Source organism: Rousettus aegyptiacus, unplaced genomic scaffold (genome assembly GCF_014176215.1).
Source record: "Rousettus aegyptiacus isolate mRouAeg1 unplaced genomic scaffold, mRouAeg1.p scaffold_m13_p_5, whole genome shotgun sequence".
Classification (NCBI taxonomy): domain Eukaryota; kingdom Metazoa; phylum Chordata; class Mammalia; order Chiroptera; family Pteropodidae; genus Rousettus; species Rousettus aegyptiacus.
This window is the reverse complement of record NW_023416308.1, coordinates 75,422,949-75,442,726: the sequence shown is the minus strand read 5'-3', so window position 1 is coordinate 75,442,726 and position 19,778 is coordinate 75,422,949. Positions and strand designations below refer to the sequence as shown.

General features: G+C 36.3%; 1 protein-coding gene and 1 long non-coding RNA gene across 4 annotated transcripts in view; one reads left to right on the top strand and one right to left on the bottom strand.

Moving 5' to 3' along the window:
- Window positions 1-19,308, top strand: part of POLD3 (DNA polymerase delta 3, accessory subunit) — a 37,754-nt gene extending 18,446 nt beyond the window's left edge. For 2 of the 3 annotated variants that reach the window (XM_016161594.2, XM_036221029.1), the window contains 7 exons: window positions 411-666; window positions 1,274-1,346; window positions 5,521-5,686; window positions 8,073-8,179; window positions 11,963-12,075; window positions 13,217-13,295; window positions 17,990-19,308. In XM_016161594.2, coding sequence (XP_016017080.1) covers window positions 411-666; window positions 1,274-1,346; window positions 5,521-5,686; window positions 8,073-8,179; window positions 11,963-12,075; window positions 13,217-13,295; window positions 17,990-18,192 — 997 coding nt within the window. In that variant the 3' untranslated portion in view covers window positions 18,193-19,308. Of the gene's footprint in view, window positions 1-410; window positions 667-1,273; window positions 1,347-5,520; window positions 5,687-8,072; window positions 8,180-11,962; window positions 12,076-12,319; window positions 13,187-13,216; window positions 13,296-17,989 lie in introns of those variants that run through there. The other variant, XM_016161596.2, reaches the window with a different exon arrangement.
- LOC118602854 lies at window positions 8,264-9,654 on the bottom strand. The gene is made up of 2 exons (XR_004950912.1): window positions 8,778-9,654; window positions 8,264-8,389 (listed from the first exon to the last, which is right to left on the bottom strand). It is a non-coding gene; the product is annotated as an uncharacterized LOC118602854 (long non-coding RNA).
- Window positions 19,309-19,778: the final 470 nt, after the last annotated feature.

Here is a 19,778-nt window from a genome sequence, read left to right as displayed (position 1 = left end):
CTAGCCCTTCAAGGGAAGGTCTTTAAAAATTAAATAACCATTTGGTCTCCCATAAAATTACTAATCTTTTATTGCCATTTGGTATATTCTTACTGTTTTTTGAGTTAGGATGCTTTTTTTTTTTTTCCTGAAAAAACAAGAATATTCAATATGGTATTATAGATTTCATATCTGAGTTTTTGTTCCAATCCTAGTTCTATTACTAACTAGATACATAACCTGGAACAAATTACTCACTTCTCTCCAAGACTTGTTTATCTAAATGAGTTTTGCACAAAATAATTTCTAAAATCTGTTCTAGTCCTAAAAATTTCTCATATTATCAGGCTTAGAAAGTATTATGTTGAAGAAGCAATAAGGTTTGAAAATAAGGTTTGATATTGACATTAATGTAACATTTCTGTCCACAGGTTTAGTGCCATACATTGTGCAGCTGCAGTCCCTAGAGCTCTTGCCGAATCCTCATCTTCTGAAAAGTTTGAGCAGTCAGATCTTCAGATACCAAGTGAGACACAAGCCAGTAATGCATTGACCACCAATGGTCATGGCCCACCTAACTCCAAACAGATTTCCCAGCAGCCTAAAGGAATTATGGGAATGTTTACCTCTAAAGCTGCCTCTAAAAGCCAAGATACCAACAAAGAAACCAAAATAGAAACTAAAGAGGTAACAAATATAAGTCTTCGTTAAAGATATGCCTTTATAGCTCAGAATGGATAACTAGAAAAGCATTAATATTTCCAGTGGTAGGAGTTTGCTTACATAAGGTTCTCACATTTAGTTTTAATTTTTATACTTTATTTTGAATCCTTTAATTCCTGATATTCTCATCTGAAATAGTCTTTTTTCTTTTGATAATGCTTCTCACCAAGTTAAGCTATTAAGCGGTGGAACCAGCATTCATATCCACGTCTGATGACTACAGGTGTAATGTTTTGGAGGTTTTTCCCCATTGTATACCATACTGCCTCTGATCTATTTTAATTCTGTAAAAATGAGTAGTTTTTAAATATACTCAAGGAAAGTTTAGACACATTCATGGATAATAATTTTATAAGAACTGTGAGAAACTAAGCTTTGGAGATTAACATCAGATACTGTCTAGTCTGGATTTGTTCTTAAATCTAATGCCTACACATTTTGGCACAATGATATAAATACTGTACCATCAGGACAGTGTACTCTGTTATTGAGATTTTTTGAGACTACTACTCGAAGAACAACCTTAACACTAGGAAAAAAATTGTGTGTGTTTTCTTTTCTACACTTTTAGGCATCTTCAACAGGCAACAAGGCACCAGGGAAAGGGAATGTGCTGAGCAATTTTTTTGGAAAAGCTGCTATGAGTAAGCATGTTCTTACTTCCTTTGACTATTAATATGTGAATGTTATTATAATATATATCAAGGGAAAGCCCCATTGCCCCATTTTTACCCACCTAGGACACTACCATGTAGTATGCCTGAATCCAAGCATAAGTTTTCAGTCTACTGACCAATATATTGATGAAAGCAACCAAACTGGAACAGTGGATTTTATGGGTGAGCTGGGTTCAGTTTAGATCTCTTAGAGTGTAATTTAATGTTCCTATTTTCACTTCCTGCTTTGAAAAGAGAGATATTGGTTTCATGGGGTTCTTGAAAATAGGGATTATAACAAAAGGGAGGCTGCCTGGTTAAGCAGTGTTAAGGGTTAATATTTTGGCTGCTGGGTTCAGTTTGCCTGGTGTGACCATTATTACCCGTCTTCCAAGGGACTGTGAAAGCGTAGTTTCTGCCTTTTTTTAGTTATTTTTGCAGATTACTCATAGTAATGAATTAGACCTCAGTGTGAATTAGAAGGACCCAGATAGTAGTAGCCATTTAAAAAGATTTACTTTTTGAGACAGCAAAATCTCCTTTCTTTAGAAAATTTTTAAATGGCAATTCTTTCTTATCTAAAGAAGCAATAGTCACATATTTTCATACTTCTCATATCAAGTAAATATCCCCTGAGGGTATGTGGTAGAATACCAGGAAGAATACAGGAACCACAGGATAATTATGGCACACTTTCTTGGAGCATCAGTTTTACAAAGATTTTACAGGGAAGTGTTATGTGTCTTTGCAAGCAAATTAGTCAGAATTCTGCTTTCTGTAATGGTCAAATTGGTGGTTGAGGAGGGTTTGGAGTGATAACATTTTATTTGCCATAAAAGCTATCAGAACATTTTTGTGTTCTGAAACTATATGGAAAATTTGATACTTTCAGGTTATTGGAAAACACAATTTTATTATTACAGGCAACAAGGAGGGTTTCCTACTTCTGTGAAAACAGATCATGCTAATGTCACTGGCCTGTGTTACTGCTTGACTGAACCCAATCAGTTAGTGTGGTTTCTTGGCAACTTTGATGAGTTCCACATGCTTATTTGTTGTTTTTTTATACATTTATAACCCGAAAACCAGTGAATTTTTAAATTATTATTTTTAAAATACCTGAGATATATTTGCTAATTGTAAAAAAAAAGTCAACTTCTAGAAAATTATTATTTTTAAAATGCCTGAGAAATATTTGCTAATTGTAAAAAAAAAAAAAAGTCAACTTCTAGAAAAATACCAAATGGTGGATGACATCGGTGCTTCAGGAGGGCTCAGAAGAGGGGAAAACTCAAACTATACAGAACTATACACTTACTTATTCATGTGTTTTATGTAGCAAATATTGATTGAGCATCTACTCTATGCTTGGCACTATTATGCTTTGGTGCTACAATGGAGAGAACAGATAAACAAGGTCCCTGCTCTCATGGCTTTTATTTTCTGCTGGCAGGGACAGACAAATACTAAAAAAAAAAAAAAAAAAAAAAAGTTAATTATTGTAATTGTTTGTTAGAGTATAAAGGTTGTTATGGTAGAATGTAATAGAGGGGAAGGGAAACCTGGATTAAACAGATATTTACCTAATTAAAAAATGGCTTGTAAAATTGATTTATTTAACTGATTTTTTTTAAGTCTGAATGTTTAGTTAAATTATGAATATTTTTATTTAATGCACAAGATAATTACAGTGAAAATGAAGCTTGAGAGTTAGATGAAGTGAATTGATTGTGGGGACTTGAACCGCTAACAAATAATGTTGGACAACAACAAGTGTTGGCAAGGATGTGGAGGAATTGAACTCTCATACATTGCTGTGGGTAATGTAAAATGATGTGCTTGCTTTAAAAACTGGCAATCCTTTAAAAAGTTAAATCTAGAGATATTCTGTGATTCCACTCCCAGGTATCTACTCAAGTGAATTAAAACTGTATGTCCACACAAAAACTTGCACACAGATGTTCATAGCAGCATTATTCATAATAGCTAGAAAGTGGAAACAACCCAAAGGTCCATCATCTGATGAATGGAATAAACAAATGTATAATCATATCATGGAATATTATTCAGTCATAGAGAAGAATGAAGTACTGATAATAGGCTACAACATGGATGAAACTTGAAACATTTTGAGAAATGAAAAGCCAAAAGGCCACATATTGTTTGATTCCATTTATACAGAATGTCCAGAATAGGCAAATACATAGAGACAGAAAGTGTATTAGTGATTGTCAAGGGCTGGGAGTGATGAAAATATTCTAAAATGGGATAATGGTGATGGTTGCACATATGAAAACCACTGAAATGTATGCTTTAAGAGGGTAAACTTCATGCTGTGAATTACATCTCAATAACAAAAACCTTAGTGCTTTTTATGATAAAAAGTCGCAGCATTGTGACAAAATTAAAGTCATGTTATCTTTCTTTGCTTGAAGATAGGATTTCATATTTTCTTGAATATAAAAATGAAATGCTTTTAGTCAGATGATACAAGTAACTTGATCATTCAGGTAATAAGAAAATGTGATTAAATTTTCCTTAACAGTTGCCTGAAATTGTTGCAGTGAACTACTACCTCTTTACCAGCAGCTAATTGGCCAGTGTAGCTGCATATCTGTATAAATTGGAGTTCTCAAAATGCTGTGAAACCAAGACAGTAAAACTTTGGATGCTGAATCAGTTTGGTCAATGATATTTTAATTCAGAATAGTTTTCTAAAATTGGTAGACTTGATGCTGTAGCTCTCTTTCTTTAACCAATGAGATAGGTAGGAAATATTTGGAGGTTTTTCCTCCTAATTATAAAACAGTTGCTATCAAAATGATAAATTATGAAATAGAATGCAGAATTTGCCTAAAGTTTAAACATAGACATACAACTTCAGAGAACTGGTTTGTTTGTTTGTTTGTTTGTTTGTTTGTTTGTTTGTTTTGAGTCACTGTACCCCTGTAGGAGATATATGTTTACTCTCCTATACATTTTGGTGGGAAAGTTTGAGAAGTACTGATACCTGAGAACAACAGTAGTAAAAATGCAAGAGAGAATGCCATGTTGGGGTGGATTCCACCATTCAGATTTCTTACTTAAATCTTAAAAAAATAAAATATAAACAGATTGCATGTTATATTTTTATCCATCATCTGTTCTTTCAAACAAAACACTTTATAAATTATTTTACTAAGCTATGTGTAACAGCCAAGACTAAGGTAGCAATCTTTTTTCTCTGTACTGTAGATGCTTTATATGACATATAACCAAAGCTACTTATTGAAGAGCCTCACGCTGTTTCCAACTTTCTAAGAGTATTGTGTGACTTTTCTTGAAAAAAAACTGTCACTGAGTTTAGCATTTAATTTCTATGTATTTCTTTTATAATTTCTCAGATGGCTAGGCTCGTCCTGCTTGTATTTCTTAGTCCTCTGCACTACACAGGGATTTTGTTTTTCAGCTTGGTGTAGGGAAAGGGTTAAGGACTTTGAAGAGTTAAACTTACTTAGGTTCAAACCCTGGCTTTTTTTTTCTATCATTGTTACCTTGGGTAAATCACTTACCCTCACATACTGATTTCTTTTACTCCTTATAATAATCTTATAACTATTGTTCCAGTTTTTACAGAGAAGACTGACTTTTAGATAAAATTGCTTGCCCTAAGTAAAGTAGGATTTGAACCAAACTTTTCTGATTCCAAAGTAGTCTTTCAATTAATATATAAAAGTATCCAGACTTCAACAGATAGACTATAGTAGAAAGGAAATAAGATCTTAGTAGAAATTTCTGTTGTCATTATTTGTAAGCTGTGTGCTATTGGGAAATCTTTTAATCCCTATGACTCTTAGTTTCCTCCTCTAACAAATGAGAATGATGATACTCATAAAGTTGTATTTGTTTTTTCTAAGTTCTATTTTACTATCATTTGCCCCAGGGGCTGTGATATAATGAGGGATTAGCAGGAGGCAGAAATGAAAACAGTTACACCTTGAGTGGTAGTTGGAAAGGAGAAATGTTCTCTGACTAGATCATGAGCTCTAGTAGGACAGGGACTGTTTTTTTATCCCTTTAGTCTCTGCCCCTAACATTACCTGGCACTCAGTAGACTGTCAAAGGAATAACAGATTACTTTGCATGATGGGATTATATATCATCTGCTATACTTTATTTGTAGATAAACTTAAAGTTAATTTGGATTCAGAACAAGCAGTGACAGAAGAAAAAATAGTGGAACGACCTCCAGTGTCTGTCACTGAACCAAAGCTGGCAGCCCCTGCAGGCCTGAAGAAATCCAGCAAAAAAGCAGAGCCTGTTAAGATGCAGCAGCAGGAGAAAAAAAGGTAGGAAAATTTTGTCACTTGTAGGGGAAGAGTGTTTCCCCAGGGGGTGAAAAGGTCTGTTTGGGCTTATTGACAGCAGGCAGTTTTCAGTTGAGCACTAAATCTACTTAATGCCTTAGGGATACAGCTGTATAACCAAAGTGAGGGGAGAAGCTCAGTATCTTATCTAGTGAAGTAGAACCGAAATGGCCAGTTTAGATAATATAGAGCTCAAAGTCAGTTTTGGGGCCCCATTGATCTTAATCAATTGTTTTTATACTTCGTTTTAAATCTGCGGACATGGCAAAAGTGTGCCTGTTTGTCTGTTTTTCACTTCAAATTGCAAATGAGGGGGTTACTCTTTCCAGTCAAATTTAAGAGAAAAAGTTCTTTGTTTTCTTTTTATATCAATGAGTTTATTTTTCAAGTGGTAAAATGTAATTAGAAAAGAAAATAAAGAGCATACAAGCTGTTAAAAATGGATCCAGGAATTTGAGACACTACCTCATAGTTGGTAGGAATTAGTCTGTTGAAAGAAATTCTAAAGGACACTGTCAGCACTGATAGGCCCGGAAACACTTGACTTTTGTGGCAAGGTTGGGGCTACTCTTAATAGAAAACATCAACAGATTACTGATGTTTCAGGGGGTCAAGGCTCTGCCCAGTGGGCCTCACCTCCTAGGAACATGTGATATGGATGGATTAAAACATCCCCAGTCATGGGTACAAAACTCATTGTTGATGGTTATTGCCAGGAATGCATTTGGCATTTTACCATGAAATATAATGTTAACTGTATGTTTTTAGTAGATGCCATTTACCAGATGGAAGAAGTTCTATTACTAGTTTGCTGAGGTTTTATCATGAATGGGTATTAAATCTTGACAGATGCTTTTTCTGCATTTTTTGAGATGATCATATAGTGTTTCTGTTAATGTGTTACACTGATTGGTTTTCAAATGTTAAACCAACCTTGCATTCTTGGGATAAACCCTCACACTTGGTTGTGATGTCTTATCCTTTTTATATATTGTTGGATTCTATTTGTTAATATTATAAGGATTTTTTGCCTCTACTTTTATGAGGGCTATAGATCAGTTATTTTCCTGTAACGTACGAATCAGGTTTCAGTATTAGTTAATTTCTTAAAATTAGTTGAGAGGAGTTTGCTTCTCTGTTTTCTGAAATAGTTTTTGTATAATATATTTCTTAAAAATTTGATAAGTGAATTTGGGTCTGGAGTACTTTTTCTGGGAACTTTTTTTTTAATGAATTTTATCTCTTTAAATAGAGCAATTCCAATTTTCTTGTTTTGGAGTTAATTTGGTTGTGTTTTTAAAGAAATTATCTATTTTATCTAAGTTGTTGAGTTTATTGGCTTAAAGTTGTTTATAATATAACCTTATTCTTTGAGTATCTAGTTATCACTATAGATTTCTTCATTCTTTCATTCCTAACATTGGTAATATATATTTTTATCTTTTTAAAATCAGTTTTATAAAAAAGACTTAATAATTTTATTAATTTTTCCCCAAAATAATAGATTTTAAAAGCTTTGTTAATTTTTTCTTTTTATTTCACTGATTTTTGCTCTTTATTATTTCCTTCTACTTATTTTGAGTTTGTTTTTTTCTTAGCTTAAGGTAGAAAAATAAGTTGATATTTAAAGTTACATAAAAATAAAGTACTTGACAATAAAAAGTATGTCTCTAACACACAGAGGGCCCTTGATAAATTATTTATAGATTGAATGAATAGTGATGGAATATCTAGAGGAGCTAAATAATTTTAAGATGGAGCGTAGGTTTTTTATTACGTCATTAGAATTACCTTAAGGTCTTATGTCTGTGCCTTTGCTTGTATTGTTCTTTCTCTTTAAAAATGTCACCTTTTTCTGTTTGATGAACTTCTGCTTTTAAAGTTTTAAAGAAAGAGTCATGTACCATAACATTTGTCCAGTAAAATTTATCACTGTGTATTATTTAGTGGTGTTTGTTTTTCCAGCAAGAGTTTCTTGAGAACAATATTTTCTCGATTTTGCATCCTCAGTGTTTAGCAAAGAGCCTCATATATGTAGATAGTAGCTGCTTATTTAATGCTTATTGAATTATCAAAAAGCCAATAGAGGAAGTAAGAATTTAGAAAGATTCTCAGTAACCTGATAGGAGCTTCCAGTGGTCTATAGATTACTAGAGAAAATTTTTATTCTGATCACCCCATGAAGTGACCTAGTTGTGGTCAATTAGCCTTAAAAAGAAACCTTATTAGTCTACTTTGACTTTTCTATCCTCTGGAATTAAGATCATAAGTTATGAAGCAAGATCCATAACTTGCTTTACAAGTAGCATGTGAATACTTATACTTTTATTTTGTATAATGTGCTTAAATTTTTCCTGGATGGCATCAGGGGGAAGCGAGTGGAGTTATCTGATGATGAGACAAAAGAAGCTGAAAACATGAAGAAAAAGAGGAGAAGAATCAAACTTCCTGAGTCTGATAGCAGTGAGGATGAAGGTGGGCATTGCAATTAATTTTTGGTTAGTGGGATTGTTTCAGTCTGTTCAGTTTGCTATAACAAAAATACCAAAGACGACAGGGTCGCTTAAACAACAGAAATTTATTCCTCACAGTTTCAAAGGCTGAGAAATCCAAAGTCAAGGTGCCAGTTGATTCAGTTCTGGTGAGATTTCTCTTCCTGGTTTGCAGAAGGGCATCTTGCTGTATCTGTATATGGTAGGGAGAGGAATTACCTTTCTCGTGTCTCTAATAAAGGTACTAATCTCATTCCTGAGAGCTCTACTCTCACGACTAAGTTACCCCCCAAAATCCCTACCTCCAAGAACTATCACATTAGGAATTAGGGCTTCAACATATGAATTTTGGGGAAAAACATTCAGTCTAAAGCAGGGGTCAATTCTTATGATCTCCAAGAGCTAAAAGGTAATTTATTATGGATCACAATGACAGTAGTAATACTAGCATTGAGACACACATAGCACCTATTTCTGTTTAAAATATACTTTAGCCTTCTGACCAGAACTATCATTTTCTTGTAATTTGCCAAAATAACAAACACAAAAGGAGAGAATAAGGATTATTAATATGCACATACCATCATCAAAGACCATTTAAAAAAAAATAAACTGGAGATGTTCCATTCATGTGACTCTTTTGAAACAGGTTATATTGTCGGCATCAAGGGTGTTGGTGGTGTTCCACACAATATAAGTAACACTGCTAAGATGAAGCATCATTAGTGTCCTTGTTGAAAGAGAATGACATGGGCTCTTCTAGGTTAGGTTGCGAACAATGCTGTAAATAAGCAAACAGAGTAAGATCAGGGACTTTGGAGTCAGACTGAGTTTAAATCTGACCTCCACCACTTACTCTGTGACACTTTAGACAGGTTACTTCAATTCCTGTTTCCTCATCTCTGAAATGGGGATGTTATTAGAAACCGTGTAGGCTTTTTATAAACATCAAATAAGATTATGTGTCAAAAGCGCTAGGATAGTACTTGACACAGAGTAGGTTTTCTTATTGTTCACCCCACTTTTCCTATTGAAGTGTTCATTTAAGGTGTTAAGCAGTAGTAAGTACACTTGCAGGTACCTTCTCTCAGAAAATTCTCTTCAACTTCATATCCTTAACTCTTTATTTAAGGGACTGTTCCTTTGTCCTTTTCCCTGGCAGTGTCATAAGTACCTTTAGCAATTCTTTATATTCTCTTTATAAAGCAAGAGAAGGCCGGACCCAAAAAAGAAATAACATTAGGATTATCATCTACACTGCTAGGAAGAAATCATTTTAATCAGTATGTTGAAGTCTTTGCTAACATTTCAGTCTTTGCATATTGCTTTTGGAGAATGTGAAATAAATGACCCCTTTTCTTAGGTTAAGATAGGTAGTTTTAAAAAAAATCTCCCAGGAACCTACGAATGATTTCCAAGAATTCTAATTACCAGTCTCTGCCAGAAAACTCTCTGATGAACAGTGGTTACATTGCTGAATCCCTGAAATTAGTCTTACCACAGTCTTATTCTGCCTCAACAAAGGGTGCTTTCCTGGGATGAGTGATGTTTCACTACTTGATACCTTTCATCTGAAATGCTGCAAATTCATCACAAGTATATTTAAGCTATACCCAATGCATCAAACATTCCTTATGCTTATGTCAATATGAGGGAGAATGCGTGATTTAATAATAAACACTAAGGCAGACAGACATGGATTCTAGCATATGAATGTGGCAAGTTTGTTTTTTAAATCTCTTTCAACCTCAGTTGTATAAAACAAATAGTAGTAAATAATGACTTTGTGGGGTTATTATGAGAATGAACAATTAATTTTTGCGAAGACCAGAAAATTCCTTTTTTCCCTATTCTAATTTTTTTTAAAATACTTTAAGAAAATTTAAATACCTATGTACAATTTCAAAAATCTGATAAAATAGAAGTTTTATAATAGATAGTAACCTCTTCTTTCTGACTCATCTAGTTGACTAAAGCTCCTTTTGTCAACTTTGTCCCATCTGCCTTCCATCTTCCAGGGATTTGTTGAAATTTCTTACTATTAAGTGCTCTTGGCTCCTATTCTGTTCTCTTTGTTGGTATGAGGGCATTACAGTATTTCACTCCTTTATTATCATTATAATGTTTCTCTTCGGGAGTGTTTGGAAGGGAGAGGAAAGTATATGCTTAGTCTTTCTTGACCAAGAAGCCCCTCATCTCAAATTTAGCTCAGAAAATGATTGTTTTCCTTTATGTAAAAGAGAATGTTTACTATGCGTTCAGTGCCAGAGAAATCGTGGTACCCATGCCTCTATAGAGCTTAGAGTCTGGAGTGGGGGAATCTAGATAAACAGTTCCATATAGGGCAGTGAGAGGGGTCTTGGTACCATTAGTATTAAGTATTTTCTTTGGTTAAGTCAAGTGGTTACAGAACTGGAAGTAGAATAAGAATTCCTAAATTTATTACTTGCAAGTACTCAAAATTCCTTTTCTTTAGCTTCCTCACTGCGTAAATTTTTCTGCTACCATTGTGACACAGCTTTCTTGACAGCTATTCCTTCAGAAAAATGGGTGCCTAGTTCTGTGGTTTGACTTTTCTTTTGCTTGCTTAAGGGCCTATTATCTTCTAGTGTCCCAGAGCTGGGCTAAAAGCCGGACCACTTTCTTTTTATGTTTATCTCTTTTATCCCAGAGCTTATAAAGTTTGGGGGCCCATTTCATACTTGAAGTGTATAATTTGTTTCATTCTGGTTCTTGTTCTGCATCACCTTTTTAGGTCATTTGGCCCTGAACCCTCCACTGTCATGATTTTTACCACTGACCTAATCAGTTGGGACAATTTCAGATCTAAGACTTGTGCTAAGAATTTGAATACAGCCAGGAGATTCAGGGAGCAGGTGAGGCTAAGCAACTACCGAGTCCCTTGACTAGCAGTTTCTTTGTGGTGATTAAGCAATAAGTCAGCTGAGGATTCTCATGGGCCTTATACTGAGACCATTATTTCTGGAACTATTCTTTTTAGGTGATACCACTTTGATAGCAGTGTTTCTTTCCTAAAAGTGTTCTTTTCTGATCATCTGTGTAGCAAAACAAGCCTCATCAGTGGGGCAATCACTAGAAGTAGCAAGTCTTAATTGGTAGAACTATAATTATGGTCATTTCAAAGATGATTCCCCCACTCCCCAAGGTTTATACTCCTAACATCAGATGGAAAGTTTCAGTCTGACAATCTCAGGTGATTGCAAGTAATCCTCAGACCACAGTCATGGAGATTCTGGCATAATCTGAAGATTATCTCCTCTTACTTGATCTTAAGAGAAAATGTCTCGTCCTGAATAGTAAGGCACATAGGATACTTGTAGTAAGGCTAAGGAGTTAGCTTCTCTGAACCTGTTACTCAGCTCTCATGTATGAATAATAATATTTGTCTCTTAGGGTTGTTGTGAGGATAAAATGAAATAACGTAAATGATATCATGACATTGTAGATGATCAGTGGATATTTATGAAACAACTTCATTCCCTGACTTATTTATAAAAAAATTTAGCTAAGATAATCTCTAAATTATATTCCAACTCTAATAATTCTTGATTCTCTGACTTTGTATAAAATGAATAAAATATATATTTTAAAGATATATATAGATATATAACTACAGAGTCCTTGGTTTTCTTCAGTTAGTGCTTGCAAAATATCGTTTGTTGGATGTGGAAACTTAGCCAGTGGACAAGATGATGTAGCAGATAGCGCATTAATTCTGTTATCTAAGTTTGGTTCATTATTTCAGTCATACCAGATTCTCCTGGGGCTTATGAAGCTGAGTCACCATCCCCACCTCCTCCCATATCTCCACCTCCTGAACCAGTGCCAAAGACTGAGCCAGAGCCTCCTTCTGTCAAGGTACAACTTTACTGGAATGGTTGCTTTTCCATGTGTCCTTTTTCACCCAAGGACCTAAAACTACTATGTTAAATTAGTTCTCTGATATATACTTCACAGATGCCAGTAGATGGCTCACCTATAGGTTATACAGAGTAGATATTCCCCCTCTTCTCATCTTAAGTGAGATTTCAAATGTAGGGCAAAGTCTCAGGAAGGTTGGAGAGGTGGATCCTGGGAGCTGTTTTGTTTTCATGACTTCCAGCATCTGGGCTGCTGTGCCTTCCAACGAGTTGGAATTGTGCAAAATGAGGTCTTGCCTGAATCAGAGCAAAGTGTGTGAAAGATACAGAACAAACAGCTTATGCACGTTGGTTGATCTTCAGAAGCTCTTCTGGAAAAGTGCTGGATGAGAAGAGCTGGCATCAAATGGGGAAGTATAATTTTGAGTGATCTTCAGCTGCAACTATTAGTGCAGATAATGAAGAGTTGAGAAGATGGATGCTAACAAGTTTTTTCTTACAGCTGTTTTCCTTAGTTCATCATATTAAGATTCACTTAAATTTTGCAATAATTTCTTCATTAGCTGAAGAGGAAATCAGATTAAAGACCAGTGGGAATAAAAGGAAATTAGTAATACCAGTCTGAGACTAAATTAGATGGGTGTAATGTCGCAGCATCGAGGCTGAAATAACAAGTATCTACCACAAGGGCAGGTGCCATGGAAATTTCTGGTCTGGTTTAGGGGCCTTCACTGTGTGCTCCCATAATATCTGCTTCTGCTCTTTACTAAATACCTTACCACAGTGGGTTGTAGTGATCTGTTTTCTTTTTCTCCCTTCTCCACTAAGGTCCTTGTCTTATTGGGTCTTTTTAACTCATGGACTACCCAACAGAATTTGTTGACTGAATGAACATAGATTTTTGTTCAACATGTTAATTTTCTTCTTATAAATGATATAATGTCAAGCCTGCACCTACACTGAGCATAACTCATATATATGGTAGGGCTGGTCCCCTAAAAGGAGATGTGTAGAACTCCTTGTTCAAAATTTGTCATGGAATATTGGAGGTTATAAATTAAAAAGCTTTTGTTATTTTTCTCTATAGTTTCATTGGTCATCTTAATGTTGTAATCTCTGCTCTTCCTCTGACCTTTTAGAGTTTAAGTGGAGAAAACAGAAGAAAACGAAAGCGTGTGCTGAAATCTAAAACCTTTTTGGATGAGGAAGATTGCATAGGTAAGAAAAATTTTTGGCTCCAAATCCAGAGATAGAGTTATTACCATAGAGAGGCACCACAATCTTTTATAGAGCAGCGTACCTCTAACTTTAATGTGTATGTGACTCACCCCCAAATGATGTGGGGTAGCAGAGTTCAGAGACTGCTACAACTAAAGTTAGAACACCTGGGTTCTTGTTAGGGCCATACACTCTAAAAATAAGCTTGAAGATTTTGGATAAAAGTATGTCACCTCTGGAAGGGAGTTTCTTGAGCTGTGGAATGGCAGTAAAATATCTGTTTTGCCTACATGTGGGGTTGTTGTGAAGATTCAGGTGAGGTAATATATCTAAAAACTTTCCAGATGGAAACTATGATACCAACTTAAATGTTATAGATGTTGAGAAACAATTTTTTTTAGAATGGTCATTTTATACATTTGAACAGTGGAAAAGAAGCTTCTATAGGTGATTAGACTCTGAAGAGAGAGTCAAGGGTCTTTGGTGTTTTGTCCCATTTATTCTTCGGAGAGGTATGATTCTTCCAAATCACTTCCTTAATGTTTCCTGTTTGTAAGCCATGTTAGGTAAAATCATGTGCTCTTAATGAAGGCTTACAGGGGAATATAATTTAGGCTGTGAAACAACCTAAGTGTCCATTAACAGATGAGTGGATAAAGAAGTTGTGATATGTATACATACAGAGAGTAGCATGCCTCAAACTTTAAAGTGCATGTACAAGCACACAACAGAATATTATTCAGCCATTAAAAAACAGGAAATCCTGCCACTTGCAACAACATAGATAGACCTTGGGGGTACTGTACTAAGTGAAATAAGTCATACAGACAAATACTATATGATCTCATTTACGTGTGGAACAAACTCATAAAGAGATCAGATTTGTGGTCAGGGGGTAGTGGGGAGGGGAAAGGTGGTCAAAAGATACAAGCTTCCAGTTACAAGATAAGTACCCGGGAAGTATGTGCAGCGTGATGACTGTATGATATAGGGAAGTTGTGAAGGGAGTAAATCTGAAGAGTTTTCTTCACAAGGAAAAAAGATCTTTTTCTTTTGTGTTCTCTCTTTATTTTACCTATATGAGATGGATGCTAACTGAATAGCAGTAATCATTTTACAATATAGGTAAGTCAAATCATTATGCTGTACACCTTAAACTTATACAGTGGTGTACTTTAATTATATCAATAAAACTGGAAAGTATATATTTAACTTTTAAAAAAAAAGAATTCAGGCTTTGAGTCATTAGCTGATTCTTCAGCCATGTTTTAGCTTGTTCTACCCTTTCCACAACAGAACCAGACTCCTGTGGGGGCTTTTAGGTTTTAGCCTTTAGGCCTGATGGGCTACTCAGACCCTGGTACCATATTTCTATATTTGAAAGAGTTGTATGTTTGGCCTTTTAAACCTCTTGTTAGTTGGATAGCCCATAATTGTCATTTCTTCCTTCCTGTGGCACCTGTTATAGCTTGGCTCTCCTAAAGAAGTATTTTTTCCCTTTCTCGATTTTTCTTTTTAAAATTTTTGTCTTATAAATATTGACTCTGAAGAATCAGCTTTTCCTAGGCCATGTGGTTGTTAAAACTAGTAAAAACATCAGTTGTGAGCCTTGCCCCATTATTTCCTACCTCCTCCTCTGAAGGGGCCTCTGCCATTTTAATTGTAGCATGTGATGGGGGAATAAAAGTCTTTACATGTGGCAATTGTCTTTTCAGTGCCAAATTGTGAGCCTATGAATTCTTGACTTTGAGTAGTCTGTTTTTTCAGTCTTCTAATAGTGTATTTTCAAGCCTCTTGGTTTGATTGACTGTCGGTGGTAATACATTTTCTGTTGATATTCTTATTTTATTTTTTTTTAATTTAAGAGAACAAAAACCTCAGTGCTAGTTTTTTCCCACTTCTCCCCCAAAAGAAAAATATTAAATATATCTTTGTGAGAGTTGATTGAGAATTTGTGGCTAATTACTTATTGTTTTGTTCAAAGCATAGTACTCAAGTTTTGGCCAGGTGTGGGATGTGGACTTTTTTTTGCAGTCCTGTCTCCAGACAGGACTGTTAAGAGACTTGGATGCAACAATGAAAACTGTGCTCACGTAGCAGTTTTTTTTTTTAAAAAAAAGTTTTTAGTCCAAGCTCAACCTAATGAATCTTGGCTCTAACAAAAGAGTTCTGCTTTCTTCTCTCTGCTCAGACTGTTCCAGATGTATCAGCACAGGGGTCTTGCCCTGTCCTGTGCTGGATCAGAATTGGTCTGTGGGTCTGCAAAGCTGATCTTTTTCCTTTTTGCAAGTTTGTTGAAGGGCCCCTGAGATAAGTTTGTGGTGGACTTCTGGACCAGGTGGATTTCCGAGAGCAAAACAGTTGATGGAAAAGAATTCTGATGTTACCCATTTGAACTGGGCCTTTTTTTTAATGGTATCTTAGAAAAGTGGCCTGTTGTTCAGCTAAAATAAAGATCCTATATTTTTAAGTTGAAATCTCCTTTGTCCTGTAGTTTAAAGTAGCTACAGCTTTGAATATAGAAATGTTCCTGTAGCTCATAATGTATACCAAGTTTACATTGCTTAAGAAATTTTCTTGGTGCTGCCTTGACTGGTTTTTAACTCCCCCAAGCAATGTATTGCACATAATTGGCAATGAGACAAAACAGTGGTTTTATTAATAAGTAATGAAATAATGAGCTAATCGATGCTGGAATTTAATATTATAGACATGCTGCCATTTGAATATAGAACATGTCTTACATAAGAGCAAAACTATACCACCAACTAGTAGTTTCTATTCTGTTTCTATAGATGGCTCTTCAGACTTTGAGCTATTGAGTAAATAACAGCTCATGATTTTGTTCCAGTTAATCCAGTTACATAATGCTTTTGACGTTGCGTACCAGATGGGGATGGCGTTATGGGTTCATAATTGCTGACCTAATGAATATACCATGAAAATTCCCTACGTATCTTAAAGCAACATTTCTCAAGCTTTGCTTAGTATATGCGTCACTTGAAGATCTTGCTAAACTTCAAATTCTGATTCAGTAGGCCTGGTGTAGGACCAGAGATTCTGCATTTCAAATAAGCTCTTGAGAAATTCTAAAGCCCTCTGGTCTGTGGAGCACTGTTAAGTGGGAAGGCCTTTGAGAACACTTAATACATATTTCACATTTATCAGTGTTTTTAGCCTCTAAGTTGGCAAGAGTCAGCAAAATTCTAGGCTCTTAAAAGTAATGACAAATCCTAGGAACTCTTAAGGCAGGGACTGTTAATTATACAGCCTTAGTGGCACTGGAGGGATAAAGTGAAAGAATGCTCCAATGGCAATAGCCAATTGACCTCTAGCATGGCCCATTGTGAGGGAAACAATAGCATTGAAGGGGGCTTGCCAAAGATTACAAAGTGCATTTGTACATTCTATGAGGCGGTGTATCTCCATTTTACAAGGGAGGAAAGAAAAGTGCTTCTCAAGGTGTGGTCTCCAGACCAGCCGCATCTGCATCACCTAAGGATATGTTAGAAAAGCAGATTCTCAGGTACATCCCAGATCTACTGAATTTGAAACTCTAGAAATAGTCCACTAACCAGTATTTTAACAAGCCCTCCAGATGATTCCAATGCATATTAAAGTGTAAAATTATATAAATGGCAGACTAGGTATTAGAACATAGACATTTGATTCCAAAATGTATGCCTCTGGAAGGCCGAGAAAGAATTGAGAAGACTTTGGTTATACAGCTGCTTTAGCTCTCTAAAGTCATCGGAAGGTGACATTGTACTGTTTCTTGTGGTTGGTATGTGCATCACAGTAATATTGGAAAGAGACAATTAGTTCTGTGACATCATTGTTGGAAGCCATTGTCTGTGTCCTTTGGGGCTTCCTTATAATGACTGCTCACTGGTATAATTTTTTTAGAGTTTTCATTAGGGAAGGTTCAGTGAGTTATTGGCAGGGGAAAAGGTAAAATATGCCTTTGGCTAATAGGGAGTAAGAATTGGTAACTATATTTCTCATTTTATCATTTTCCTTCCTTGAAACTGTCATTTGATAGGGTTTACATGGGACAATTATCTTCATGATGTGGACCACTACTAAATCTTGGGTTAATTAGCAGTCGTTCAGAACTAAGAACCAAACCATTCTCCAATTCTCTATACTTAGGATGTGCAGAGAATGGGTGAAATCAGGATAGAGCTAGTCAGGAAGGTCCATGACTGTGAACCTGGCTAGACAGGATGGAGACTGGAGATTAAGACTAGGAAAATGAGCAATGAAAATAGGCAGGCACTGTGGGTCAGGGAGGTGAAATCGAAGCAGTCCGTCAACGTATAGGTATTGGAGATAGACAGTTCTGATTTTATCTCAGGAAGTTAGCCAGCATAGGCTCAGGACCCAGATGCAGGATTTGGACAGTCAAATGATAACGACCCATTTAAAGGCATGTGATATAGCAGTGTGAGAATAAGAGTGGATGTTGATTCTGAGCCCCAACTAGAGGCTGTGTCAGCTCAGGATACCACATACTTCCTACCTGAAGCTGGATCTGATCTCCCAGTGGGAAAAAGCTTTGTTGTAGATGAGCACACCTCCTTCGATTAGAGGGTTTGAGGGGATCTGGGTGAAAAAGACCTCTCATTCTCAATAGAATTGTGTTCTAAATGACTCAACTAATTCATGTACCATTCTTTTCCTTATTCAACCAGTGACTGAAAAAGTCTATGAGAGTGAGTCCTGCACAGATAGTGAAGAGGAACTTAAGGTGAAGACATCTTCCATACAGAGACCCGCCACCACGACTATGAGAAAAGAATTCAAAGAGGAACGAAAGGGCCCCAAGAAAGGGACTGCTGCTCTGGGCAAAGCCAATAGACAAGTGTCCATTACTGGCTTCTTCCAGAGGAAGTGAACTGCTATCTCTGTTAGGTCAGAGATGTGGAGTGGTCAGGAAAAGACCAAGACATGCAGACTCTCGCTTACTGTGTAAGTTCATCCAGTGCCTCACCTCACCCATATCAGAAGACTGTTCTCCCATCCTGTACAGTTTATACTACTGGTTTTTAACCAAAAGGAAATCACCTGGAGGCAAGAGGCAAATGAATATTTAGAAAGCTGTTACCTTCTAATGACATTTTTAAAGCACAATATTTGACCTGTCCAGGAGGAGAATGTACTCCAGAAAAATTGGAACCGGTTTCAGAATTATCACTGAAGCCATTCAGTGGCTAATCCTCTGCACCCTGCCTACCCTAGGCCCTGATCCACTTAACAACTCAGGGCGTTCCTTGTTTCTTTGTATTCTGTGGACCTGCGTGGGTATTCTTTTATCGCTGAATTTTACCAGAGGTATTTACCACTCCCCCTGTCATCCCTTCCCCAGTACCACAGTTCTGTTTGAAGCTATTTTCTGTAAGTTTTTAAAAAAGTGGTTGGTCTAGAGGCTGAAACAAAAATCTCCCTATAATCCTCTTTTCCTCCATTATAAAGTACACTGACACCTGGCTGCATACCAGCACATTACTTGTGTTCTACCTCCCCTTTTCACAAAAGCTCTGGACCTTCACTTTGCAATTAGTGGTTAGGGAAAAGCCTCAGGCAGAGCACAAATAGAAGTGTAACGATGTATTCAACTCCCAGAAATTACTTAGTCAGCATTGATGATATTAGAGGGCTTCGGTTGCTGACACAGGGCATGCTTTTATACTCTTTGTTTTGTCTCCTCCCTTTTCTTTTTCATACCTAGAGAGTGAAACCCATACAATGAAATGAAGGCTAAAAAGAGAAATCCCTTAGTGCATGTGGTATACAACAGTTAAGTAAAATTTCTTCTCAAGGAAACAAAACATTCCGAAACAGCAATTTTCCTGGAAGCTTGTGAAGTGATAAAGCACACATTTACCATACAGATGTTGCTCCTCTATTTTTAACCCTCCCATTTGCTTGAAAGTAGAGGCTCTCCAAGAAGAGAGATCCTGAGCTGTTAGTAGGTGTAAACTGCTATTAAATGAAACAATTTCACTTGTTACTTAAGGAAAATCATCTTTTCCAGTGATAACCTTTAAGCGACTACCGTCATGGCTGGACAGTGAGTTCAGCGATCGAGGCGGTGTGGTGGTGCTCTTGCACGGTGAGCTCGCGGTGGGGAAGGAACGTAGGCGCGGCTGCTGGTATGATTCACTACGAACAGACGAACAGACAACAGACGAGGGAGGTCTGACTTGCTCTTTTCACCTCAGCCTGGTGTATGTCCTAAGCGATACAGTCAGCCATCTACTGTTTAAAGTTAGGATTGTGACTGACCTTGGATTAACAGCGGTTTCTTTAGAAACTGTCACCCAGGGCTCTCTAGCCAGGCTCCCCATGGACTTGATTAAGACCAGAGGTTTGGAAGATGCGTCTTGGCATTACATCTAGAACTTGAAAAGGCAAAGGCTTTGTGTAGCAAGCTGAGTAAAGTTGACATATTCCAAACCCCTTTTTTTTTAAATGTAAAAG